We start from the raw sequence: 25,748 nt of genomic DNA on the forward strand, positions 1-25,748 counted from the left end.
AAAAATATTTGGTTGTTCTTGAATTTATCACAGGCCGCTCTGACCAGTCTGACAGAGGAAGAAAGGTGGAGTGATGGCCTAAAGCAGCTGCTCAGCCAGGAGGGCAGGTAAAAAGAGAGCATCAACTGTGCTTCTGTATTTAGCATTAGACAGGCTTATTTCAACCATGCAGAACGTCTGAAGTGGAACTTTGGTCCTTTCCTCCCTGCTCTGTGTAAATTGCACAGCATCATCTGTATAATACTGAGATCAGGACAGACATGGGAGGTCAGTGATGTACAATCAGAACAGTAGAGGCCTAAGATTTCATATCTTTAAGGGGCAGACTGCTCAGATGGTTCAAGACCGTTCTCAGATCTTGAGTTAATTTTCACAGATTACCAAAGAAGTACAGCAGACTGCTTACAATTGTTTATTTTTTGTTCATAAATAAAAGTCCATTGAGAGAGAAGTTTCTTTTCAAGAATATTCTTCACAACCACCTGAGCAACAGTACCATGAGGCAAACCCAGGTGGGAAATACAAACTCTTCTGGACATCTGTCCCACACCCAGCTTTAATCCGTTTGGCAGCAGGATTTGACACGGCGGCCCTTCATGCTGTCGGTGTATTCAGAAGCTCATATTTATAGCGCTCACCTTTAAAAAGTGTGCAGAAAGGTCAGAGTTAGTCTTCTTTTGTGCAAACACGCTCTGGTCCTGAATGTTAAAGAGTAACAGTCCTGTGTGTGTGCATGTTCAGTAATCCTCCTGTGTGCTGTAATCCACCTACCTGCACTTGTGTTTGTGTGCGTCACGTGTTTGTGTGTTTGCATGGGGTGCAGGCTTGTGTCAGCTATGTGTGCATGCACAACTAATGAAAACAACTGTGCCATAAAGGCAGCACTGATGCACGGCTGTGTATAGAGTTTTCTTGCATTGTGCGTGATGCCCCCTGGATGGGTCAGGTTGTTGGAGGTGGTGTGAGGATGCAGCTTCTCAGGTCTGCTCGTCCTGACTACAGGAGCTTCAGTGGCTGCTGTCAGGTGTTGTGTGAGTATTCCCGCTCCACCTGTGTGTGTGTCTCAGTAGGAGTGGACGTGTGTGAGTTTTTCTCAGCAGGAGGAGCTGCAGGAGCAGCAGATAGCGTCTCCCTGTTGCTCACTGAAGCCACAGATTGTCTAATTAGATTAGGCGAGGCTTTCCTCAGATAATCATTTAGCCGGCTCTGTTTTTTCTTTGTCTTTTTTTTCTTCCTCCTCACAGGGAGCGCTGCCTATGCCTGTCAGAGAACGAAGCTCCAGTGAGTGTGGTGACGGGTTGGTCTGCGGTGGTTTCTGAGTAAGTTGTGGCTGGTTATGGAGCGGTCCTGGAGCTCGGATCGTGACGCGGCTCAGAGTAATTGCACTGCCACTAATACCTGCTGTTACTAACAGAAGGCAATGGGGGAAGTTTCTGTAAGTAAAACCTCTTTTCTCAGTCTGGAAATGAATCTGTTTTTGTTGGAATAATTAGTGACTCGGTTACAATCAAATAAAAGTCAATAATTGGAACATTTCTTCAAAAATCCTGAGTATTTCTGAGCTGTCGCTACTCTTTGGAGGTTTGGTTTGTCTGGGAAGCAATAAATATGTTTGTCTTAGCTGTTAGATGTCGTTCTTGTAAAAGAGAGAACAGCCTTGATATCATTGAAGAGCCGTCTTCTGGCTCTCCTGCCTCGGCCTTGAGAAGCCTACCTCTCTTTTGCTCAGATTAAGCCTGATCTGACTGATTGACACAGCTTACAGCTGAAGGCACACAGTTTTCCGTCCATGAGGAGCAAATGCAAAAGGGAGTCACAAAACAAGCCAAAGCCGTGTGCAATCCCTGATCACATACATGCCAATTCCAAACATGTCAAAGGTTGACATGGGGGGACATGGTGAGGGGGGTACTGTGCAGGAATGCTTCTGTGTGATTCCATGGAGAATTAACCTTTAGTGTAGTCTGAACTCATCGGTGCTTTTTCCAGTCACATCCGCTGTTTACAACGACGTAGAAATGAAACTGACCCCCCATTAGTTCAGTTTTCATTTAAAGTTTCAAAAAGTTTTTAGCTTTTAATTTTTAGTTTTAAACAAACATAACACAAATTACAACACAAAACTGCAACGCACCTTTGGAACTTTGAGTGGAGGTTATTTTTAGACTTTTTTCACATAGTTTTGACTTTGCTTTATTTAAAAAATGATACATTTTTATTTTATCTCTTCATGTTTGATCTTTGTCATAAAACATAACTGTTTTTTTCTCAATTTCTTTGATTTTGTTGTAAAACAAAAACAAAATGTACCACTCTGAATGGACTTTTAGTGTCAGTTTCAGGTTTGCTGTGGAATTATTGGGTGAAACAATGAACATAAAAGCCAGGGTTGTTCTACAAAGATGGATATCAAGCATTGTCACACAAAACAGGTTTAAATATAATTTAACAGCAACATGTAAAGCTAAGCTAAATGTCAAAAAAGCCCCAGAACATTAATTTTTATTTCAGTGCCAAATTGAAAGTAAAGAAAGCAATAGAACAGATGGACAAAAGACACAACAGACACAAAGTGCACAATGAGAGAAGAGACAGGTTTTCAAAGCATGGACTAAAAACTAAAAAAAGTGTGAAAATAGACTCACCCCAATTTGTGCGTGCATAATTCTTGATTTGCGTGTAACTTTGGATTTGTGCGTGCCAAATTTCTGATTAGTAACTCATACTCAAACATTTTTTGGAACAGTACAAAAATTATTTAATAAAAAAAAAACATTTACACATGCACAACTTAAAATTATAAGAGATTGAAATTACTTCTAAGTTCAAAGTGGCTGAAAAGAAAACTGCTGTCCCAGCATTCTAGCAGCGTTTAAACGCATCACTCACAGACTAATCTTGGAGACGAGAAGAGAGTCTCACATTAAATTTGTGTGTAAATGTGGTTTTGTGTGTGTAAAAAGCGATTCAATTTAGTTTCCAGCTGTTGTAATTTTAAGTTGTGTAAATTGTATTTTGTATTCTTTTAAATTTCATAATTTTTGTACGTATGCACAAAATATATTGCATGTGCACAAATCAAGAATCACGCACAAATCAGGGGGAGTCTATTTTCTCTCCATATTTTTGACCTCAAGCGTTATTGGAAATATTTATTTTTTCCATCTGAACTTTATTCCTGCCTGTTTCCAATTAGAAACATTTGTAAAGACTATATTGGTCTCATCACTGAACGTTTCATCTTTGGATCCTCCATTCTTCGGTGGATTGTCTCTCATGCTCTCTCTTCTATCTTTTCCTCTTCAGTCACACCATCCCTGTCAGGCTGGATCTGCACTTCAGGCTCAAAACTGAGTCTGAGTTTTTTTTTTTTTTTGGGAAGTTCCTTTTTGAGTTCCTGACAGAGAAGACATGGCCAACAACTCGTTTCGTGGCTCCAAATACAGGGACCGGGGCGAAGCCAGCCGTGAGGCAGAGTTCAGCTGCTCTCTGCTGGAGCTCCGCTCTCTCATGGAACTACGAGGAGTGGAGGCCATCAGCAGGATCCAGGAGTCTTACGGAGACGTTAATGGACTCTGCCTCAAGCTGAGAACTTCACCTGTGGAAGGTAAAGGACGAAAAACTGATCTGATGTGGAGTTTTTACACCTGGAGTGATGATGTGTGAGGGACAACCATTCAGCCTGCTTCTGTGAACATAATAACATTAAATACAAATGAACTATTTTATGAAAATTCTTTTGCAATTTTTTCACATAGAACAGAATTACATCTAAATGAACTGTCAGCAAGAAATACATACAGAATTACTGAAAATTTCATATTTAAAGGCATGAAATAAAGTAAAGAATAAGTCTGGAGAAAACTTTTGTCAGAAATGTTTTCATAGGAAATGTTTTTTATGATTAAATGCTCACTTATTCACATTAAACATGAAAATTACACAAATATTGATCACATTCATAAGTACAAACCACTGTGGTTTGATAACAAACTAATTAATCTCATTTGGGGCTCTAACACAGAGGTTCTTATCACAAGTTTACAATGACGTATTTCAGCCAATCACAATCAAGTGATTGTAGTGCTTAGAAAGTGCTGGCGGCTGCATATTATTGATTTATGATTGGGGCCTGAGGGATGGTGGAAATTTGATAGTGTGGGGCCCATGGGCCGGACTCTGGACATGCCTGTATTAAACACTTCTAACTTTAAGCTAAAATAAATCCAGAATTTAACATAAAAGAACATTTATAATCCTGAAAAGCATGAAGAGCGCTTGGTGGAAGCTCCTTCTGCGTGAGTTACCGGCGTGGAGGCGATCAGCTCCAGCTGTAAACCTAGCTTGATCTGGTAGCACCCTTCAGCTCCTCTGGTGCTTTTGCTCCACTGTTTCACAGCTTCCTGTTTGGTTTGACTGACTTCACTGATCATCATCACATGGATACTGTGGTCCTTTAGCAGTGAAGATACTTCAAGCTGCTGGAAAATAATAATTCCACACAGTTTTTCTGCAGAAGAAGGCCTGAAGGCCTCTGGTTAATAACTGTGCTGACCTTTGACCTGCTGTAACTCACTGGACCAACACCAGTAGATGGCAGAGCTTCCTGAGCGTGTATCTGCTGGTGTTGAGCTCTGGACTGGTGGACTTCAGCATCTCTTCTTTCTTTGCCCACACACCAGAAACTTGATTTACAGAAGAAAAAGTGGAACTTTGACCACTGAGTAGTTCTTTTTCTTCTTAGCCTTGATGAGATACCACTGATGATGTCGTTGTTCAAGACGCAAAGAATGCAAGAGTCTGTGTCATGGATTACATTCATACCTTGGGAGAAATGAGGCATTTGGCCGAGTTCTCCTAGTTCATTCTTGATGTTTGTTGTTCCTGCTGCAGCCTAATCACTGAGGGTTGTCTGCGGGTGAGAAACATGCAAAACTGTCTGGAGCCTGCACAAAGAAGAGCACTCAGTGAACCTGTGGAGTAAAAATGTTAGTGCACAATGTTGTGCAGCATTTTGAAAAGTTATAGCAAACACTTACAGATGGTAACTAGGGTAAATAAAGGTGAAGTAGGTGACATGCAGTTGTGTTGTTGGGATTTTTCTATCTATCTAAATCCTGCAGACGGTACAAAGAACCTGCTCCTGCTGTTCATGTGATCGGTGTGTGCTCCTTGAGTGCTAGAAATCAGGAAAATAGACAATCAGAGTGTAGTTTGCGTGGACATCCTACAGGCGACCTATAAACACTTGAGTGTCACGTGCACACCCCGTGTGTGCAGCATTTGTGCACGGTCAGTAAGGAGCCAGTACTCACACCGGACTAATGACTTAGTAACAACCTGTACGTCAAACGTGTGTGTAACTTACATTATCTTTAAAAAGGCTTCACAATGCATTTTCATGACATCCCTGAAGCCGGGCGTACGAGCCTCAAGGGAACTGCAATGTACTTCCTTTAAGATGCAGCCGCTCCTCCTAAGACCCTCGGAAAACCTGCATCACCCAAACATTCCAACCCCTCATGGCTTTATGCTCAACACAGAATAAGTTGACAAGAATGAAGCCCTAAATACCAAATCAAAGCTGGATAAATGTCATTTTAACTTCATTTCTTCATCACATGTTCTCAAACATGTGGAAGTCCTCCTTTAACCTAAAATACTGTAGTTCTTTTCTGACCAAAAATATTGCATGGTACTGCTAAGAGCCTCAGGTAATACATTTTTAATACGGATGTCACATGTTTAGCTCTGTAAAATCCTCTCACCTGAAAGGTTTGGTTCTGGTTTTCTGAAGTTAGTTGATCGCCTCGTTGCTCCACTGATATACAGTGAAACGGCCAAGAGACATTAGAAATCATTTATTTAATTAGTGTGATACCAGGAGTCCAAAGAAATCCTCAGTTTGAAGATACTGAACTCACCTTTTTAAAATTAGCTGTAGAATGTAACAAACTAATGTAACAAAGACGCATTTAGAATGGTTTCTGTGTACATTGATCAAATAAGACCTGCACTTTCTTAGCTGTACTTTTGAAATGGTTTTTTTGGCTCCAGCACAAACACAAATCAAAATAAATACAAAAAAATAACTAATTCATCGCAAACCTCAGGCAAAAATAATCACGAACAATTGCGATATTTTTTTTTTATTTACAGAATTTGACGACCACTTTTTATTTGTGAATAATCACAAATTGAAATCTGTATGACATGACAACGCACCGGACCATGGATCAAATAGTCCACTTTATGTGAAAAAGTGATTTAAACCAAAACATAACAAGATTAAAGTACTAAAAAGAGATTAAATATTTATTTATTTTGTAAATAACCATGGTATAAGAGGGAAAATAACCCAAAGAAGAGTTTTAATGCACACTGTGGGCTCTGCTTAGGGAGAGAGAAAGACTGCGGCATCGAGAGGTGCGATTCTTTTGCATTAATAAATATTAACGCGTTAATCATGATTTGTTAACCGCATGTGTTAATGGATCAACATGCACGACCCTGAAATAAACACAAGAGTTAAAAAATACAAATATACAAGTATAACAAAACAATGTGGTTAATACTGAGTGGGTAGAAGAAAAGTCTTGTGTGGTCTTCTTATAACACCTTATGTTACATGTTTCTATTTATAGTTTTTTCCTCAAAAACACTTAAATTACCTTCTGTATAACACCTCTACACAAAGACATTTGTTCATTTGTTTGTAATGATCATTTCAGGCCTTGTTAAGACTTAGCACCAACATTTTGTATGTTTTTTTTTAATTAAATGTAAACTTTTGCTTTGTTTTAAACCTTCATCCTACCCATTCCATAAATCCACACCATAAGCTGATAAGCACATTCTCTTTTTTGTAGAACGAACACATTTTTAAAATTCAGCTGATTTCTTAAATCCAAACCTCCATCTCTGTCATTGAACATTTGTTGTATGTTTACTGGAATTCAGTTGTTTCTGGCTTTAAACATAATGAGGGCTGTTTTAAGTTTCACTAGTTCCCATTTCAATATTTATATTTTTATTATTTTGTTTAATTTATTTCATTCATTTCTTTTATAAAGTGTTGATAACTCATCACAAAGCAAGACATCAGATCAAGTACAATTTTTGTTGCACTTTATAATCCAGTTTATTCTAAGTCGTACATTGACTGTATATGAGAACTGGATGGAGCAAGTGTGACATCACCCATAGACAATGGTTTGCAGCTCCAACCAATGAAGTCAATTCACTCATAATTTTCACCACACGGATGTCGCCATGTTGGAACCAGACAACATGAGTAAGTAGTGATTGGTCTGAGTCATCGTTTCTATGGCTACACTCTCACCAATCAGGAGTGAGCTTGTTGGTAGGCCACACCCCTCCCGCTTAAAAGCAGGCTACGTGAAACCTGTCAATCAAATGTTTTGAACATTCAACATGAGATCACACATTTTTATTGAGGTATCTGATTGGTTATAACTTGAATAGCTTGCACTACAGAAAAGTGAAACAATTAGGTTAATCAAGAACATGTTAACAAAAGTTACCAGAGAAGGAATGTTAGTTCTGACAAACAGCTGTTTATTTTTCTATAGAACTCTATGGGATGTTGGCATCTTGGAGCCAGTGGGTACTTCCTGTTTGGAACGCCAGGGGGAGGACTCACGGTCCAGTTCTCCTATACAGTCAATGGTTTTCACACACATTGGTGTGTGACATTTGTTTTCCAAATTTGACCCATTCTCGGGGGAATAGTGAGCTGCAGACGCATTTGGAACAGTAATTCTGTAATTTGATGGATTACCGACCCCAATCAGCCCCCGGTTGATTTCTCACTGACTACAACCCAGTAGGAGCCACAAAGTCGTCCTTCACCCCTTAAAAAAAATAGACACAGATTTGTATTTATGCTATTGACACAACTATGATAAACATAAACAAATTGTTCATTTTGGATGCATAAAACACAAATATTAAAAGAAAATAGGCTTTTTAGAACGTTTGAAGTTCCTTTCAAAATAAAAGACACCCTGTCACATATGATCATCTCAATGCAGTAAAAGTAGTAGTAGTAAGTGTAATGTCAGCAGTGATTAAATAAAAATAGTTCATTTCACTGTTGTTGGTGCATCTCTGCCAGAAATCTAAATCTAACAAACTAAAATGAAATCGAGCTTATTAAGTGACCCCTGCCATTTTTTTTAAACACTTCCTTAAATTTTTCAAAAATAGAAAATTGAATTAATAATCTGGTACGCCTTCATACTGGTTGTGTTTATTGACGTCCATTGATATTTTTGTAGTACAGGACAGGACGAACAAAAATGTGTCTAAATGTTGTAGCTTGACTTGTGATACACACTGTCCTTCAACTGTTTGGTAATGAGTTAAAGTTTGAGTCAGTTCCCTTTTTTCCCCCTTTAGTACTTTCTCACTTCTTACTTTATAGTTACTATTTAGCATTTAGAAACCTTTGTATTTATTTGCTTTATTAAAAGAGCCACAATGGAGAGGTAAAAGAACCAGATGTGGCTCTAGAGCCGCGGGTTGCTGACCGCTGTACTTAGCCAATGAGATGGTGATAAACATGGAGCAGTATTACAAGCTGGTTTACACTTGTTTATTATAAAACAACCTTGATGCATTCTATAGCCTTGTTTCCACTGAGCAGTCCGGTACGGTCTGATCCGCTAAGGAATAGTTTGGGACAGACCAGTTAATTCTGGTGAGCATTTCCATTCAGCTAAGCCTGTCTTCCACTGAGCGGTACGTTTTTCGTGGTGTAGACTGCTAGCGTATCAGTGCATCATTGTAGTGCAATGACTAGAATGGCAACAGGAATGGAGGTCATCCAGCAACTCGTCTTTTTCTTGCTTTATTTTTTTTTACATCCTGTATAATAGAAATTTAATGTTTGAAAGAAGATTGCGAGTGGCTAAAAAGAATACCGCTATAAAGATGAAAACGGAATCGCTAGCTTACCGCTATATTTTGCTTTCTAATGCCTTCATCACTTTCTGCCAACCAACAGGTGGGAACAGTGACTCCGCCCCTGTGTTCTATTTTCTGTGGATCTATAATGGATGTGGGCCCTCAAGAGGTACGGGTCGGCACTGTTTAATGGGCCCATTTTACAATGGAAATGCTCAAAATACTGGACCGGACCGTACCAGAGCGCTCAGTGGAAACGAGGGTTGTGTGTGCTGTCAAACATTGGTTTTATGGCTCCTACATAAAGCAAAAGTTATTACGTTTTTGTCTGTTTCCTCCTGATCTCAATCTTTAATGAGCACACAGAACTGAAGCGGTTCATGTTGTCCCAGACCAAACCTGTTGCAGAGATTTACATGTTCGTAGTGCGTTTGACCCCTGACTCAGAGGCCTGTCCCTGCGGCACAGACATCATTAAATCAGTGGCAGACATATTAGGTGATTCTGTGCTCTACTCTGGCTTAAGGACTGTTTTGCATCTATTTGTCAAAGTCAACTGTGGCCTGAAACCTCTGTAGATTCTCATTTTAATTATCAAGCGTTCTAGTGAATGTGGTAGCAGAAGAACCAGAGGAACCCAGTGCTATTGTAGTCTGCTCTCGTTTCTGGGGCTCTTTGAGAAAACTCATCAGGTGGGATCAGATCAGTGACTCATCTGCTGTGTGTTTTCCCTTGAATGCTAATTTTAAACTGGCAGGTTGTTAGTGTGTGGCCCTCACTGACCCTCGCCAGTGTTTCCAGCATGTCTTAATAGGGTCTCTCTGTTCTTGATCTGGCCCTGACATTTCCTCCTTATTATTAATTGATCCGGTCTGTCCAGCTTGCATGCACCCATATAGCACCTCCAGTGTTTGCTCTCCTGCTGGTGAATGCGGGAAAATGTCACCGCGGCTTAAATCAAATCAAATCAAATCAAACTTTATTTGTATAGCACTTTTTTGAAAAAATGAATTTCATTCAAAGTGCTTAACATAAAAAAAAAAAAAATAAAAAATAAATAAAAATAAAAAATAATATAGCATTTTAAAAGCAAAAGATAATACCCACAAGCCCCACCCTTCCACACACACGCACAAAAACAAACACACATCGACATATCGCCACACCATGAAAGAAAAAAAATAAATGAATGAATAAATAAATACTAAAAGGATCTAAACATAACTCTAGAAATCTGGCTTGGTACTGCAGTGAGGAAACAATATTTTTGGGACTTGTCCACACCAGTGACCCCCCCAATCAAGTTCACAGAGTACGCTACCACAGGACCCCCCAGATCTGAGCAGAGAGCCAGACCCGGGAGATCCCGCTGCAGCGACCCCGTTCACTGAGAAAGGTCAATCACTGATGTGGAGGATCCCTCAGAGGAAGACACTGGAGTTAAAAATGTAAAAGGAGTAAAATAGATTAAAATGAATAAATAAATAAAATAAAAAATAAAAAACATAAAAACATAAAAAGACAAGGAAAAAAAAAATATATATATATATATATATACACATACATAAAATACAAAAAAATTAAAAAATAGCCGACATAATTCAGTAAAAAATAAATAAATATTGATTAAGTAAAAGTAGAGGATAAAAGAAAATATCAAGTCAACTAAAAGCCAGGTTAAAAAGGTAGGTCTTGAGCCTCCCTTTAAAAACATGAACAGTCTCTGCGGCCCTCAGGCTCTCTGGGAGGCTGTTCCACAGGCGAGGTCCATAATAACTGAATGAGGCCTCGCCGTATGTTTTAGTTCTAACTTTTGGTACAACCAGAAGGCCTGTTCCAGAGGACCTCAGGCTTCGCGAGGGCTCATACCTTAAAATCATATTAGATAAATAAGAGGGCCCAATACCGTAAAAACATTTATAAACCAATAAAAGAATTTTAAAATCAATTCTGAATTTCACAGGGAGCCAATGCAGCGATTTTAAAATCGGTGTAATGTGTTCCCGCCCCCTGGTCCTCGTCAGCACGCGTGCGGCTGAGTTTTGTAGTAGTTGAAGGTTTGATATCCTTTTTCTGGGAAGACCAGAGAGCAGGGCATTACAGTAATCTAGTCTACTTGAAATAAAAGCATGCATTAGCACCTCTGTGCTGGCAAGAGAGAGGAATGGGCGGACTCTGGCGATATTTTTAAGATGATAAAATCCTGTTTTTGTTATGTTTTTAATTTGTGGAATAAAATTAAACTCAGAGTCGAAAATCACACCCAGGTTTCTCACGGATTGAGAAGTTTTATAGTTTTTTAGTTTAGATAAAACAAACTCTCTCTTGTCTTCAGAACCGATCACTAAAACCTCTGTTTTGTCCTGGTTGAGCTGTAAAAAGTTCTCTGCCATCCATGACTTAATGTCTAAAATACAATTTAAAAGAACGTTGACCGACTCTTCATCATCAGGAGACACGGCAATGTAAAGTTGTGTATCATCAGCGTAGCTATGAAAACAGACGCCATGTCTCCTGATGATGTCCCCAAGTGGCAGCATATATAAATTAAAAAGTAATGGACCTAAAATTGAGCCTTGGGGGACCCCACAATTGATGTCAAAAACCTTTGAAGAGCATGTATCCATACTTACATAAAATCTACGATCTGTGAGATAGGAATAAAACCACTTCAGAACAGTACCAGAGATGCCCAAACCTCTCAGCCTACAGAGTAAAATATTGTGATCTACTGTATCAAATGCTGCAGTCAGATCCAGTAGTACCAGGACTGAGAGTTTCTGACAGTCAAGGTTACATCTAATATCATTAACTATTTTAACCAGGGCTGTCTCTGTGCTGTGGTTTGTCCTAAAACCAGATTGATACTGTTCAAATATGCTGTTTTCATTTAAAAACTCATTCAATTGTATTAAAACTATTTTTTCAATCATTTTACTTAAAAACGGTAAGTTGGATACTGGTCGATAATTATTTAAATTGTTAGGGTCTAAATTACTCTTCTTCAGCAGAGGCCTCACCACTGCCGTTTTAAAGGCAGAGGGGAAGACCCCTGTCTGAAGAGAGTAATTTACTATGTTTTGGAGCTCAGGCTCGAAGGAGTCATAATATGTTTTTAAAAGTGATGAGGGGATTGGATCTAAAAGGCAGGTGGTTGGCTTTAATTGGGAGAAGACTCGACCAAGTGCCACGGCATCAACCAGAACAAAACTTTCCAGTGTTTCCTCTGATAAATACAATGCTATTGATTCATTAAAATCAAAGTCTACTTGAGTTAAAAGACTAGATCTAATAGCATTGATTTTACTCCTGAAGTGGTCTGCAAAACTCTCACATGTAGCATCTGATGCCGTCATGGAGGACCTCTGAAAATCTCCTTTGGTCAACGTGTCTATAGTTTTAAAGAGAAATTTCGGGTCATTTTTATTTTGTAATATTAATAAAGTGATGTGAAGGTCATTTCCTCCGCTGGCGTCTTCCTATATGGCTGGAGACCGATCTATAGACCAATATGATCTCTCTCTATGGCGGTTGTCTGTCATTGTAAGACAGAATGAAGGAAACTGGGTATAAACCATTCTGCTGCAGCTGAACAGCAGTATTATTGTTTATTATGGGATTTTAAAGGGTCCTGACCTGCCCTGGAAAACTGGTCCTCTTTCAGCTCCCACACTTTTCCTGCAGACGACTTCATAAGCAGGTTTTACACTTTAAAACATCAAGCTCAGATGGTGGAAAACGATGTTATTTCTCTGACCCGTAAATCCTAATCCTAAATTACATTGTAAATTAATCTTATATAACATCTTTGTTTAATCCTAAACTGCACTGCATTCTCATTGATCCCATTACCTTAGCGGCCGATAAGCTAGTCGTATTCACTGTTAAGGTAGTACATAGTGGAAAGGAGGCCCAGAGGAAGACAAAGAGGAGGTTCATGGATGGAGGAGGACATGAGGGTGGCTGGTGTGAAGGAGGAGGATGCAGAGGAGAGGGTTAGGCGGAGGATTTTCCGTGGTGCCTCCTAAAGGTCGGAGGTCACTGCATGGCAGGGATGCATTTTGCAGACAGGTGTTCCCTGTTCATGGTTTTCTGTCCATGTCAAAATATTTCCAACAAATGCAGATTTTACCTGTGTGGAATCATAGAACAGTACACAATCAGCCCCAACTCTAAAAATCCAACATTATTAACAAGATGGCTTTCTAACCATATAGAATGTGTATGTTTTCCTCTCACATGATTTGATAAACATCCCCATGGTTTACGGAATAAAAGATTATGGTGATACAATACAGTCCGATTCTTTTACCTATAAATGGATACCGTCTAGATATTCATTTTTTATTTGTTTTGTTTTTTTTTTTTACTAAAAATGAAAATACAGTTTACCAGAGAAACTCTTTTTTTCTTCTTACTGGCTCTTTTACATTTAATCATGTCTAAAGGACATAATAGCGTTAGAGATTCAAACCTGACATTTTGGGTCTTTAAGACAGTTTTGTTTCAATTTGATGTATTAATTTATTCAGGTGTTGTTAGCAGTTCTGTGAGTATAACAGGGTTATCAGATGTTTAGTGAACACAACACACACCCCTCCCTGTGGTTCACCTTCAACCAACCGTAATTAACCTGACTTGTTAGTAGCAATCTTGTGATTGGATGCCTTTTTGCTTACACCACATATACAGAAAAAGGCAAAGACAGTAAAGACCATTGGCTGTATACAGAGCCATGGACAGAGTGAGTGTGAAGTCACTCACATACCTCGGCTCAGTCACGATTTTTCTAGGCCACGGACGGCGCAATTTTGGAGCCAGACGATTGTGATTGGTCCGAGTCAGTCTTAGTCCCGTTTCTATGGGAACTACTGTCGTAAATCAGGAGTGAGCTTGTTAAAAGTCCACACCCCAAGCAAGTCAAAAGAATCTGTCAACCAAACTTTTGAGGTGGGGCTAGTGGGCACATGCTTTTACTAAGACATCTGGTTTGTCAGTTTTTATGACTTGAATCATTGGTGATAAAGAAAAAATATAATGAAAAAAAAGGATAGCAAGAAGATGTTAAGAAAAAGGTCTCAGATCTAGTTCCGACTAACAGAATGACTAAGAAATAGCTGTTTATTTCTCCATAGAAATTTTTGGCTTCTTGGAACCAGCAGGTACTTCCTGCTTTGGATTGCCAGTAGGTAGGGGTCCCTCTGTCCAGTTCTCCTATACAGTCAATAGTAGAGAAACAACAGGAAGTGAAACATACAAACAACTTCCTGATTAGTCTTATGTTTTTTTTACCCAAATATCTTTTTGTATCCATGGTTTTCAACCGATACTGCTGTTACTCTCAGTACTTGGTTGATTTTTAGATCTAAATCTGAAACTTTTACATCCCTACTCAGAAGACATATGGCACAACATCAGGGTGAATTAGCCTTAGCCTCTGAAATCAGATTCATATCACATTAACAAAAACATTTTTTGTTTTTTTCACAATTTAGAAATGTAAATGAATCTCCATAGATAGTTTTTTTCTGGCGAAAACCCAAACTACCAGTAGTTTGGATTAATTTATAACGAGACACTAAATTGAACACAGATAACGGTATTACTTTAAGCTTTTTTTCTGGTTACATTACATGACAGCAAATGGTTATTTAAAATATTAGAACAAATTCTTTAGATACATTTTCAAAACTGGGTTTTCAGCAATCAAGTTAATGCTTCAGGTCAAGATCAACAACTTTTACAAGTTGTTGTCATTTGTTTGGTGGGGTCCTTTCATTTTAAAATGTTCCATTCATTCCTCAGATATCACTAAAATCATTGAATACTGCAGTAGGATCTGTCAATCAGAAGTACACGCCTTAACTAGCTGTTTCACATTTTAAAACCAGGTGGTACGAATCTTTATTTCTGGCTTAAAAGATGGACTTTTTAACATTAATGTCAACTGGGATTGTTTTCCTTCATTTCCCCAGTGATGACAATCATTTGTGTAATCCATAAAATCAAACAGTGAAGAAAAAACAAAAATAAAATAAAACTAAGTCACTTCCAGAGTTGTATGTCCCACAGGCTCCACCCACTCCTTTAACCTGCCCTCACTGGCTAAGCAGATACTTCACGATACTTTTTTAAAAATTCAAGATAACGACCTTGTCCTGAAGTCAAAGATCAACAGAACTTCAGTTGAGGTTGTAGACTTGGGGAGTGTATGTGAAATTTAATGAAGATCACTCAAACAAAAGTTTTCCCCATAAAATTTGAAAATGGGAAAATTGCAGAATTTCACACTGTCAAAAAAAAAGTAGCAACCAAGCCGTAGGTCCTGTGGTCATCCCATAATTTCTAAAATTCTTTGGATATCCCCGACATGTGTTTTGGTCTCACATATTAGAGGATTTTGAAATATTTGTTGTGAGCCCCATAGGAGATTTTGGTCCCATTCCTTCTTCTGATTGTTTTTTGTTGTAATGCCGTCATTTTTTGCCAGGGCCATTCACTGTGTCTCAAATTCATTTTCACCAGGTACTAGATGTGTGCAGGTTTTGGTGAGTTGTTGATATGTGGCACTTGATGCTCCAAGGTGCAGTAAGAAAGAAGAAAACCGTCTGGTCCTTCAGTCCAGGACTGCTGCAGAACATAAAGACACATCTCTAAATCCTTCAAAGAATCAGCGATCACAATACAAACATTGCAAAACCCTTAAAACGACACAAAATAAAGACATATCAAAAATAATTCTCCAAACAGATAGAAAGGTGCTTGATAATGTATTGATCTGTCATCAGTTTCTGACAGGAATAAATAAAGTGTTTTTCCGGCTGCAGGTCTGGATGGGAATTCGGAGGACATCGACAGGAGGAAGGAAGAGTTTGGACAGAACCTCATACCTCCTAAAAAGCCAAAAACCTTTTTACAGTTAGTGTGGGAAGCCCTGCAGGATGTCACGCTCATCATCCTGGAGGTGGCAGCCATCATTTCACTAGGCCTTTCATTTTACAGCCCACCAGATGCCGAGAGACAGCGTGAGTACTCCTGCTTTCAATCTGAAATCCTTTCCTTTAACTTGTCTGGGATCATGCTCGTAAAAGAAACAAGTAAATGTTGTTCAGTAAACAAAACCAGCCTATAGCCACACTTTGGACTGGAAAGAGCCTGGAAGGTGTGTCTCTGTCTGCCTCTGATCAGAATGTGGCAAAGCAGCGGGCGGAGTTGAGGAGGAGGGAGAGGCGGAGACGGGATGGATCGAAGGCGCGGCCATCCTCCTCTCGGTGGTCTGTGTGGTGCTGGTGACAGCCTTCAACGACTGGAGCAAAGAGAAGCAGTTCCGCGGGCTTCAGAGCCGAATCGAGCAGGAGCAGAAGTTCACCGTGGTCCGAGGGGGGCAAGTGATCCAGATCAAAGTGTCTGAGATTGTCGTCGGGGACATTGCACAAGTCAAGTACGGTAAGAAAACAGTTGGATAGATGTGCACGCCTGGTTCTCCTCATGTCTTCTTCTGTTCCTCCACTACTGAAAGCAGCACACTCATAGACACACTTCCAGATTGAGATGTCTCGCATTGGTTGGCTAAATTTCCTTTTCATGAAATAGTTACAGCAACAAAACAAAACTACACATAAAGAACAAAGCAGTTCTGAGTCTAGAGGGGGGTCCAAACTTTCTACAGTATACCAGATTTGATGAGTTGAAAATGTGTAAAGGTTGACCATTCAGCCAGCATTCAACGAACCCTGACAATATTAAATGCCAATCTTCAAGTGGAGAAAAACAACTTAATGCATTTGTAGCACAATTACTGTGCATTTCCACATTCTTTCACCATTCTTTCCCAGTTAGACTACGGTCACATATCTCAAACTGACAACGGGCAACAACCTAAAAGCAGGATTTTCTGAAAATTCACAGGTCACAGAAGTTTGTCGCATCAGCCAATTAGGAACTCAGTTTTGGGCACGTGACGTTTTCAGTGACCCGATCAGTGGGTAAAAAACTAATCCTATACAAGCGTTTTTTTCAAGAACTTCCATTCTTATTCTCAACTTGCCGGAGCCGCGGGGGTTTACGAGAGCTCGTCTCCAGCAACTGTTGGACACTCTGGACAGATCGGCAGACTGTCGCACCATAGCGGTTCTCTGGCTGCAGCCAATGTGCCAACAGACAGACAGCAGCAGTAGCAGGGAGCTGCTTTGATGTTTTTCTTATTTTCGTCAAGACAATAATAATTAAAAAAAGGTCCCCTATCCCCCCCCCTCTTTTTGTTAATGCGGGACAGCCTTCAAACTCAGTCAGAGAGACACATAACATCGGTTTTGTGTTGTGGCTTCTGTTGCCTCAGCTTTTGTCGTCGTGCTTCAGTTTTTGTCGTCGTGTTGTGACTTTTGTCGTCATGCTTTGGCTTTTTTTGTCATGCTTTGGCTTTTGTCCTTATGCCTCAGCTTTTTTATGTCATGCTTCAGCTTTTTTATGTCATGCTTCAGCGTTTGTTGTCATGCTTCAGCTTTTTTTGTCATGTTGTGGCTTTTGTTATCATGCTTTGGCTGTAATCTTCATGCTTCAGCTTTATCGTCGAGCTTTGGCTTTTGTCATTGTGCTTCGGCTTTTGTTGTCATGCCTTAGGTTTTGCCGTCGCACTTCGGTTATTGTTATTGTGTTGTGGCTTTTGTTGTCATGCTTCAGCTTTTGCCGTTATTCTTCGACTTTTGTCGTCGTGCTTCGGCTTTTGCTGTCATGCTTCAGCTTTTCTTGCCATGCTTTGGCTTTTGTCGTCATGCTTCAGCTTCTTTTAAATTGTGTTGTGGCTTCTGCATTTATGCGAGCTGTGTCGGCCACCGTAGTTCAGGGTATAACTTCACTTTCAAGCAACAGTAACTGGGATAGGCTCCAGCAACCTCATGACTCCAAAAGGGATTGAGCAGGTTCTAAAAAAAAGAGATGGCCGGACAACTTCAGGATAATGCATTTTCACATAGATGATATAGATTTATCCTGAAATCTGGTAATTCTTCTTCTTCCAGCACTAAGCAGCTGGATGGTTTGGTTGGCTCATGGGAGGTTTGTTTTCCAGAGGGCATGGTGAGCTCACTCCAGTGTGGGTCCTTCAGGAAGACCCTACTGTCTGACAATGTAGCCATTGGGAGGACCGACTCTGTGTCTCCCTGTGCCGGTCCCCAGTCAGGATAAAATATAGCTTTGTGTCAGGAAGGACATCCAGTGTAAAACTCGCTACCAAATCATGTGTACAGATTGGTAAGAGCTGATTCGCTGAGGTGACCCTTGACAGGATGTGCCAAAGGCGAACAACTTGTGTAGCCACTGAATGTTCTTTTAACAAATCTGCTCTTGTTTGCTGATTTGGAGCAAAATGATTTTATTATTGTTCATTATAAAGTGAACAATGTCTCCAAAAATGTTCTCCTGGTTTTAATGATAAGTCAGTATTAAGCCTTTAACACTGGAGTTCCAGTGTTAATGTCCTGTTATTTACTATAACTTTACAACCATAAACACGATAATTCCAGTAGATTCTGAAGGAGAAAAGCGGCTCAGAATCTACTGGAATTATCGTGTTAACAGTTGTAAAGTTACAGTACATTAAAGATTTTATGTTTAGGCATTACTGGTGACCCCCCGATGCAGTGAGTGTTTGCACTTATTACCTGCAAACTGTTCCAGGTGACCTCCTCCCCGCTGACGGCGTCTTGATCCAAGGCAACGACCTGAAGATTGACGAAAGCTCTCTGACCGGAGAGTCAGATCACGTCAAAAAGAGTCTGGACAAAGACCCCATGTTGCTGTCAGGTACAGGACTCAGCAGATTACAGTCATGTGACCTGGGTGACCTGCTTTCAGATGATTGGTTCTTCTCTTCGCATTTGTGCACATGTTGTTAACCATTTCTCAAATGAAAGCTGATGATAAAGGCAATATTATTACAAATGAGTTCTAAATTGTGCTTCTGGCAGCAGGATTACATTCTTAACCTGCTGTGTGAGCTAATCTGACAATTACATGTAACTTCAATGAGATAAAGATGCAGAATTAAGGAAGGTCTGTATGCATTGTCCTTTTCACTAAACCAAAAGAGGTTCAATAAGGTTTCTCTAAGGTTTTTTTTCTTCTTGTTTTTTCATTGGTGAATTGTGCCGTGTTCGTCTTTGAAGGTGAATTCTAACCATCTTCAACCCTTTCTCCTCAGGGACTCATGTCATGGAGGGATCTGGTAAGATGGTGGTCACCGCCGTCGGCGTCAATTCTCAGACTGGAATCATCTTTACGCTACTCGGCGCCGGCGATGAAGGCGACAGTGAAGAGAAGAAGGAAAAAAAGAAGGAGGAGAAGAAATCAAAAGATAAAAAGGACAAAAAGAGTAAGTTCAGAATTCTGGTTCATCTGAGTCTCAGCGACGGTAAGCCCCGATGCTTTGGGCTAATCACCAGGAGCTTTAGGAGTTCAGTGTCCTGGTCAATGCTTTTTGACAGGGGAGGCTGCAGAATGCATGCTGGAAAGAAAATGTCCTAGTCTGCAGGTTCTGTAAAGGACAAAACACTGACATTGAAACCCAGTCAACGTGTTGAAGAAAATATCCCTTTTTTATAAAGTGTTTGCTTTAGTGAAGAAAAGGATTCTGTTGTCTTTACACCTCTGCTGACTCAAGCTGCTTTGGAGGTCCAGAGGGATCTCCCAGTCCCTCAAGGACTTAGACAGTGAAGGATTTACAGAAGATATCACAGCTTTTGTCGTTTTTCTCAATTGTTCAGAGACTTCTTTTGAAAGCTGCTCTTCTTTTCTCTAAACTGTGAACACAAAACCCAATTTTCAAACTACAGTCACAAAACTTCAGACTCTTCTTGCAAAATATACCATGTGGCAGTTATTCAATAAACCCTTTTCATGGTGACGTCAGACAAAATGGGGACAGGGCTGAAAATGTGAATAGTTACTTCGGTTCACGGGTTAAAAATGTCAAAGCTGACAGCTGAACACTGTTTAACACAGTTTTACATACATAATAAAAGGTAAACTTACCATTTCAACAGAAAAAAGTACAATATTTATTTCATGAATGTCCTGCTGAACTGTGTTTTCATTTCCTGTCTTAGATCGTTCACAAATCTAAATACAATTTGAATAATCTTCAGTATTTGAGGTTCTATTGAAAATATCAACCTTTCATTTGAGCAGATATTATTCTAACAAGTTTTGTTTTGGCTGATGTTATTCATACGTGTTTTAAGTGCAATCAGCACAAAAACTGATGGAAATTCACGTAATTGGAGCAGACAAGATGCAGATTGCTGCATGTTTGCCACAAGTGTTTTAACTGAGCCCAAGGATACATGTAGTTGTTGTCATAAGAGGTATCTGTTGTTATTCGGGGTATTTTAAGGAGCAATTTAAATATAGGAATACTTTTAATAGGATTTTTTTTTGACAATTAAAAGGATTTTTTATTCTTGTTTACCTTTGTTATCTGCAGGGATCAGACACGGTACTGAGCAACAGAAAAGGGGAGCTACATCAGAAAATAACACAACAGTTATTAGTTTATCTTATTGTTAGACTGTCATGGGGGCATCAGGATGATTCAGATGTGGATCAAGACGACAAACCAGAGTGAAGGAACCAACGTGTTTAACGAACAAAAAACACCACTTTAGGTGGGGGAAACATCCACAAACACACAGAACCCAAAACCAGCATACTAAAGAGAACAAAGAGCTAAACCAAAGGACTGAACAAAAGCTATACTCCGACAATGAGAGCAGAAACAAAACCACTACAGCTCAAAAGAATGAACCTAAAGTGCAGGCAGCTGTGTGCCAATCCATGGATAGGCAACAGAGAGGGGGCGGAGCCCTCCAGGAGAAGCCTCAGCCAACCTGCACCGGAAAAGAACAAAGACTGAGGAAAAAAACAAACGGAACTGAAAGACTGTGTCAAAGACACGTTGAAATTCTCTGACTTTATCTCTGCTTTTAGTGATTTTGTGAACATGTAAATGTAATCAACTTTAACTGGACAAAAAAGATCTTCTGCAGATATACACATCATCAAGCTAGCGTTAGCATTAGCATCAATTAGAAGAAGAGAATCTGAATGAGTTTCATAATCAAACCAGCAGCATTCAGTGAAGTTCCTGTGACCTTCATCTAACTATGACCGGGTTGTAGAGAGAAATAATCCACCACTGGTTTAATATCATTTTGGAGAAGCAGCTGTGGAGCATTCTGCAGGAGGAATACTGACATTTGATCTGAGAGGGAAACAATACAACCAGGGAGGACATTTAGAACATAAATATTGTACACATTTCTGTTACATTTAGTTAGGTTACCTTTCTTATTTACATCAAATTGCTTTAAACAGCGTTCAGCAGTCAACTTTGCCGTTCTAAACCACAGACATAATATATAACTGGAGGTCACTCTGCACACTTTTGTATGAAAGGATCAATTCTATAAAAAGAGAACATGTAATTAACAAATATACATGGAGCACTACCAATCCCCCGTTACAATTAGTAAATTGTTACAGCATGTGATGTAGTGAAATACATATTAACTTTCAGTATACTGATACAGTGTATAGAACTGGTAAGTCCTGTTCTTATTTCCCACATTCACTTGCACTTCACATCATGGGGTTTAGTGTTTTAACAACTGAGAAAAACTGGAGCATTGCTCGGAGAAAAATGTCAAAATTGGATCAATTAGTTCCTCTCAGAGACTGATGTCATTAAATTCTTAAAACTCTTAAAGACCCACTCCAATGAAAACTGTTTTTGGTGTTTTAACATGTTCTTGTCCTATTTTTCCGAGGATGGAGGACATGTATAAAGAAAATTAAGCTTAAAATTGTATTTAAGAGTATTTCTTTTTTCAAATTGTCGTGAATAAGGAGCAAACAAAAATGTCAGTTTCTAGTTGCTACAATCAGCACCAGGCCTTCTTCTTTTCCTTTGGGCTTTTCCCTTCAGGGGTCGCCACAGCGAATCAGTTTCCTCCATCTAAGCCTGTCTTCAGCATCCTCCACTCTAACACCAGCCACCTTCATGTCTTCATTCACTGCATCCATAAACCTCCTCTTTGGTCTTCCTCTAGACCTCTTTCCTGGTAGCTCTAGACTCAGCATCCTTCTACCAATATATTCACTGTCTCTCCTCTAAACATATCCAAACCATCTCAGTCTGGCCTCTCTGACTTTATCTCCAAAACCTCTAACATGTGCTGTCCCTCTGATGTATTCATTCCTGATCCTATCCATCCTGGTCACTCCCAAAGAGAACCTCAGCATCTTCGTCTCTGCTACCTCCAGCTCTGCTTCCTGTAATTTCTTCAGTCCCACTGTTTCTAGTCCAAACAACATGGCTGGTCTCACCACAGTCTTGTACACCTTTCCTTTCATTTGTGCTGAAACTCTTCTGTCACCCATCACACCTGACCCTTTTCTCCACCCATTCCAACCTGCTTGCACTCTCCTCTTCACTTCTTTTCCACACTCTCCATTACTCTGTACTGTTGACCCTAAATACTTAAACTCCTCCTCCTTCTTTATCTCTTCTCCCTGTAACCTCACTCTTCCACTCTGGTTCCTCTCATTCACACACATGTACTCGGTCTTACTGCGGCTAACCTTCATTCCTCTCCTTTCCAGGGCAAACCTCCACCTCTCTAACTCCACCTCCACCTGTTCCCTGCTCTCACTACAAATCACAATATCATCTGCAAACATCATAGTCCATGGTGATTCCTGTCTAACCTCATCCGTCAGTCTGTCCATCACCATTGCAAACAGGAAGGGGCTCAGAGCTGATCCCTGATGTAATCCCACCTCCACTTGAACTCCTCTGTCACCCCTACAGCACACCTCACCACTGTCTTACAGCCCTCATACATGTCCTGCACTGCTCGGACATACTTCTCTGTCACTCCAGACTTCCTCATACAATACCATAGTTCCTCTCTGGGCACTCTGTCATAAGCTTTCTCCAGATCTACAAAGACACAGTGGAGCTCTCTCTGACCTTCTCTGTACTTCTCTATCAACATCCTCAAAGCAAATGTTGCATCTGTAGTGCTCTTTCTTGGCATGAAACCATACTGCTGCTCACAAATGTTCACTTCTGCTCTTAGTCTGGCTTCCACTACTCTTTCCCACACCTTCATTGTATGGCTCATCAGCTTTATTCCCCTGTAGTTACCACAACTCTGCACATCTCCCTTAGTGTGTGAAATCCTGAAATCTGAGGTCCAGAACTGAATCAGTAATCACAAACAGTGACTTTTTCTAACTGAAACAAACTAATGAAGATGACTAAATAGTTAATACTTTCTTGAAAAAAACTTCAAAGGTTCAATTTTAACCCTAAAGAGAGAATATAAAGACAATGAAATGAAGAACTCAAAAAAGTTTTTTGATCCTCACAGTAAAAGTGTCTAAAAGTTCTTTGTTTTTTATTTACAGGTAAAAAAGACAAAGACAAGAAAGGTAAGATTTACATTATCATTGAAAATCAATCGAGGGTGAATGAACACAAATGAAAATAACATGGATCCAAAACTTATGTTGGTTATTTTATTTTGAAATGTAACTGCAAAGATGATTCCTGTCTACAGGATTGTATTCATCACATTTGGTTTTAATTAAAGAGTATTTCTGTGTCTGATAGAGGAAGTGTGCTGTGTGGCTTTCTGAGAGAACATGGGACACACTGAGAGATCAGGAGGTTCTTCTAGGTGATTAAGGAGCTACAGCTAAAGGTATTTCATCTGGAATGAGGAAAGATGGTCAGGAGACTCCACAGTGGAATGAAGATGTTCAGGAGTTCAGGAAAAAGTGGAAGACTGAAAAGACAGAAGCACAAAGAGATGCAGCAGACTGTGAAGGTGCAGGTGGAGGTGACAAAGATTAAACAAATGTCAGATGAGGATTTGATTGACAGATGAGAGGTGAGGAGGATGAAGGACAGAGATGGAAATGTGTAGCAGACTGTGGTGAGTCGTGTTGTTGGTGTAGTTCAGGGGATTTTAACCTGAGGCTGTGGATCTGGGGAGGGAACCCTTTTTGACCCGTGGGCCACAAGGGGTTCTAAAATTTGACAGAAGGGCCGGACCACCAGCAGATGTGAGGTATTGGTGAGTATTTTGGTGAGAAAGAAATGATGTAGAATCTGGATGAAAACAATCCGTCTATCATTTGTTCGTTTTTCAACTTAGAACCAAAAACGTAAAACCAATCGTTCTTTTATTTTCCCATTTTTCAAATTGTGGCTATTGTTCTGATTTTAGCGCCAATGTCCACCAGTAGGTTGATGCCCATCAAGGAACAACCACAAACTCAGGGAAATGCTGCGTTCATGTGCTGTTGGAAGATCGGAAAAATTCCTGGTCAAGTGGGAAAACACACATGCACGTTAAAGAAACAACAAAACCCCATAAACGCAGAACAACTTTCTGCACCCAAACAAGATCAATTCATTTGTAGGGCATAAACTATGGCGCATGTGTCAAGGTCCAGATCATTTTATTTTGTTGTTATTAATGACCTGATGTTATCTGGCACTTATTTCTAATTTGTAGAATTTTGAAAAAATATATTTTTATAGAGAGTAAAATATTGAAAGTTATTTAAGGTTTAAGTTTATTTATTCTGGAATAATATTCCTGCATTTTTATTATTCATAATTATGTTAAAACTTTACAGTTTTGAAGTTTTAAAAATTGGCATTCTGCAGCTTTTTGAACTGTTTTGGCATTTAATGAGAATTTTTAGGCTAATTCTCAGCTAGCTACTAAATTAGCTAGCTGTTTTAGCTAATTTAGTCTTTTTTCAGGTTTTTTTAGGTCATTTTGGAGTTTATCTAATATTTCAGCTCCATGCTAGCCATTTTGGCTAATTTACACGCTAGCTGTTTTGGCAAGTTTAGGCTTTTCTCAGTTTTTTAAATTATTTTGAGATTTAGTTTTTTTAGCTACATGCTAGCTAATTTGCCTAAGCTAAGTTTTTGCTGTTGTTGTTGTTGTTTAGGCTAATTTGGCACTTAGCTGAAATTTTAGCTGGTTATCAGCTTTAGCCTTTTTTAACTTTTAGCTTCAGTGATATTCTTCAGCGGCCAAATTCATTTTACAGCATTCACACTAACATTATTGCAGGTAATGATATATTTCTAGTTCATAAATATGTTAAAAAGTTACAGTTAAAGTTTTAATAATGTAGTGTTAGAGAGTTCAATAAATGTTTATCCTGTTCGACCTAAGGTGTGTTTTGGATTTGCCTCTTGTGCGATTGAGTTTGACACTCCTGCTCTATGGGGAGACAGCAGAATTGCAGGGAAAATAAATTACATTTTTACATTTTAAAATACAGTTTTTAGGTGTTATCAATGCAATTTATTACATTTTGGCAGGCCAGATTAAATAGCTTTAAATAGATTTCTCATAATGAACAAAGAAGTTTTACTACACTTTTTGCTTTAAAGTCGATGCTGGATTAAGTTGGTAGTTAAGTGAAGTGGATTTGACGTCTAGAAAGTAAATCTGCTGCAGCAACAACGTCGTATTTGACAAAGAGTGTGTTTTATTTTGAAAGGAAATCGTTATTGTTAACACGATCATTGTAATTCTAGCAGATTCTGAAGGAGAAAAGTGGCGCAATCTCCAATCAAAGAACATAAACACTGGAGCTCCGGTTTCAAAGGGTCAACAAGCTTTATGGTCGCAGTATTTCTCTAGACGGTGAAGTGGGACTTTAAAGTGCTTGCTGGATTTTTCCGTGTTGAAGGTTCAGGTTTAGACATCGAGGCTGTGATGCAGAAACGG

The 25,748-nt window shown here is 39.5% G+C and overlaps 1 protein-coding gene across 3 annotated transcripts in view; it reads left to right on the plus strand.

Moving 5' to 3' along the window:
• Positions 1–31: 31 nt before the first annotated feature.
• The window catches only part of LOC112139202 (plasma membrane calcium-transporting ATPase 1), a 56,941-nt gene continuing 31,224 nt past the window's right edge, over positions 32–25,748 (plus strand). Inside the window, exons 1-8 of one of the 3 annotated variants that reach the window (XM_024261914.1) lie at positions 32–107; positions 1,245–1,435; positions 3,307–3,607; positions 15,756–15,953; positions 16,117–16,374; positions 18,604–18,729; positions 19,127–19,297; positions 23,395–23,418. In XM_024261914.1, the coding sequence (XP_024117682.1) occupies positions 3,412–3,607; positions 15,756–15,953; positions 16,117–16,374; positions 18,604–18,729; positions 19,127–19,297; positions 23,395–23,418 (973 nt within the window). In that variant the 5' untranslated portion in view covers positions 32–107; positions 1,245–1,435; positions 3,307–3,411. Of the gene's footprint in view, positions 108–1,244; positions 1,436–3,071; positions 3,608–15,755; positions 15,954–16,116; positions 16,375–18,603; positions 18,730–19,126; positions 19,298–23,394; positions 23,419–25,748 lie in introns of those variants that run through there. The other 2 variants (XM_024261915.2, XM_036212217.1) reach the window with 2 other exon arrangements.

The sequence above is a fragment of the Oryzias melastigma genome, linkage group LG6 (assembly GCF_002922805.2).
Source record: "Oryzias melastigma strain HK-1 linkage group LG6, ASM292280v2, whole genome shotgun sequence".
Taxonomy (NCBI): Eukaryota; Metazoa; Chordata; class Actinopteri; order Beloniformes; family Adrianichthyidae; genus Oryzias; species Oryzias melastigma.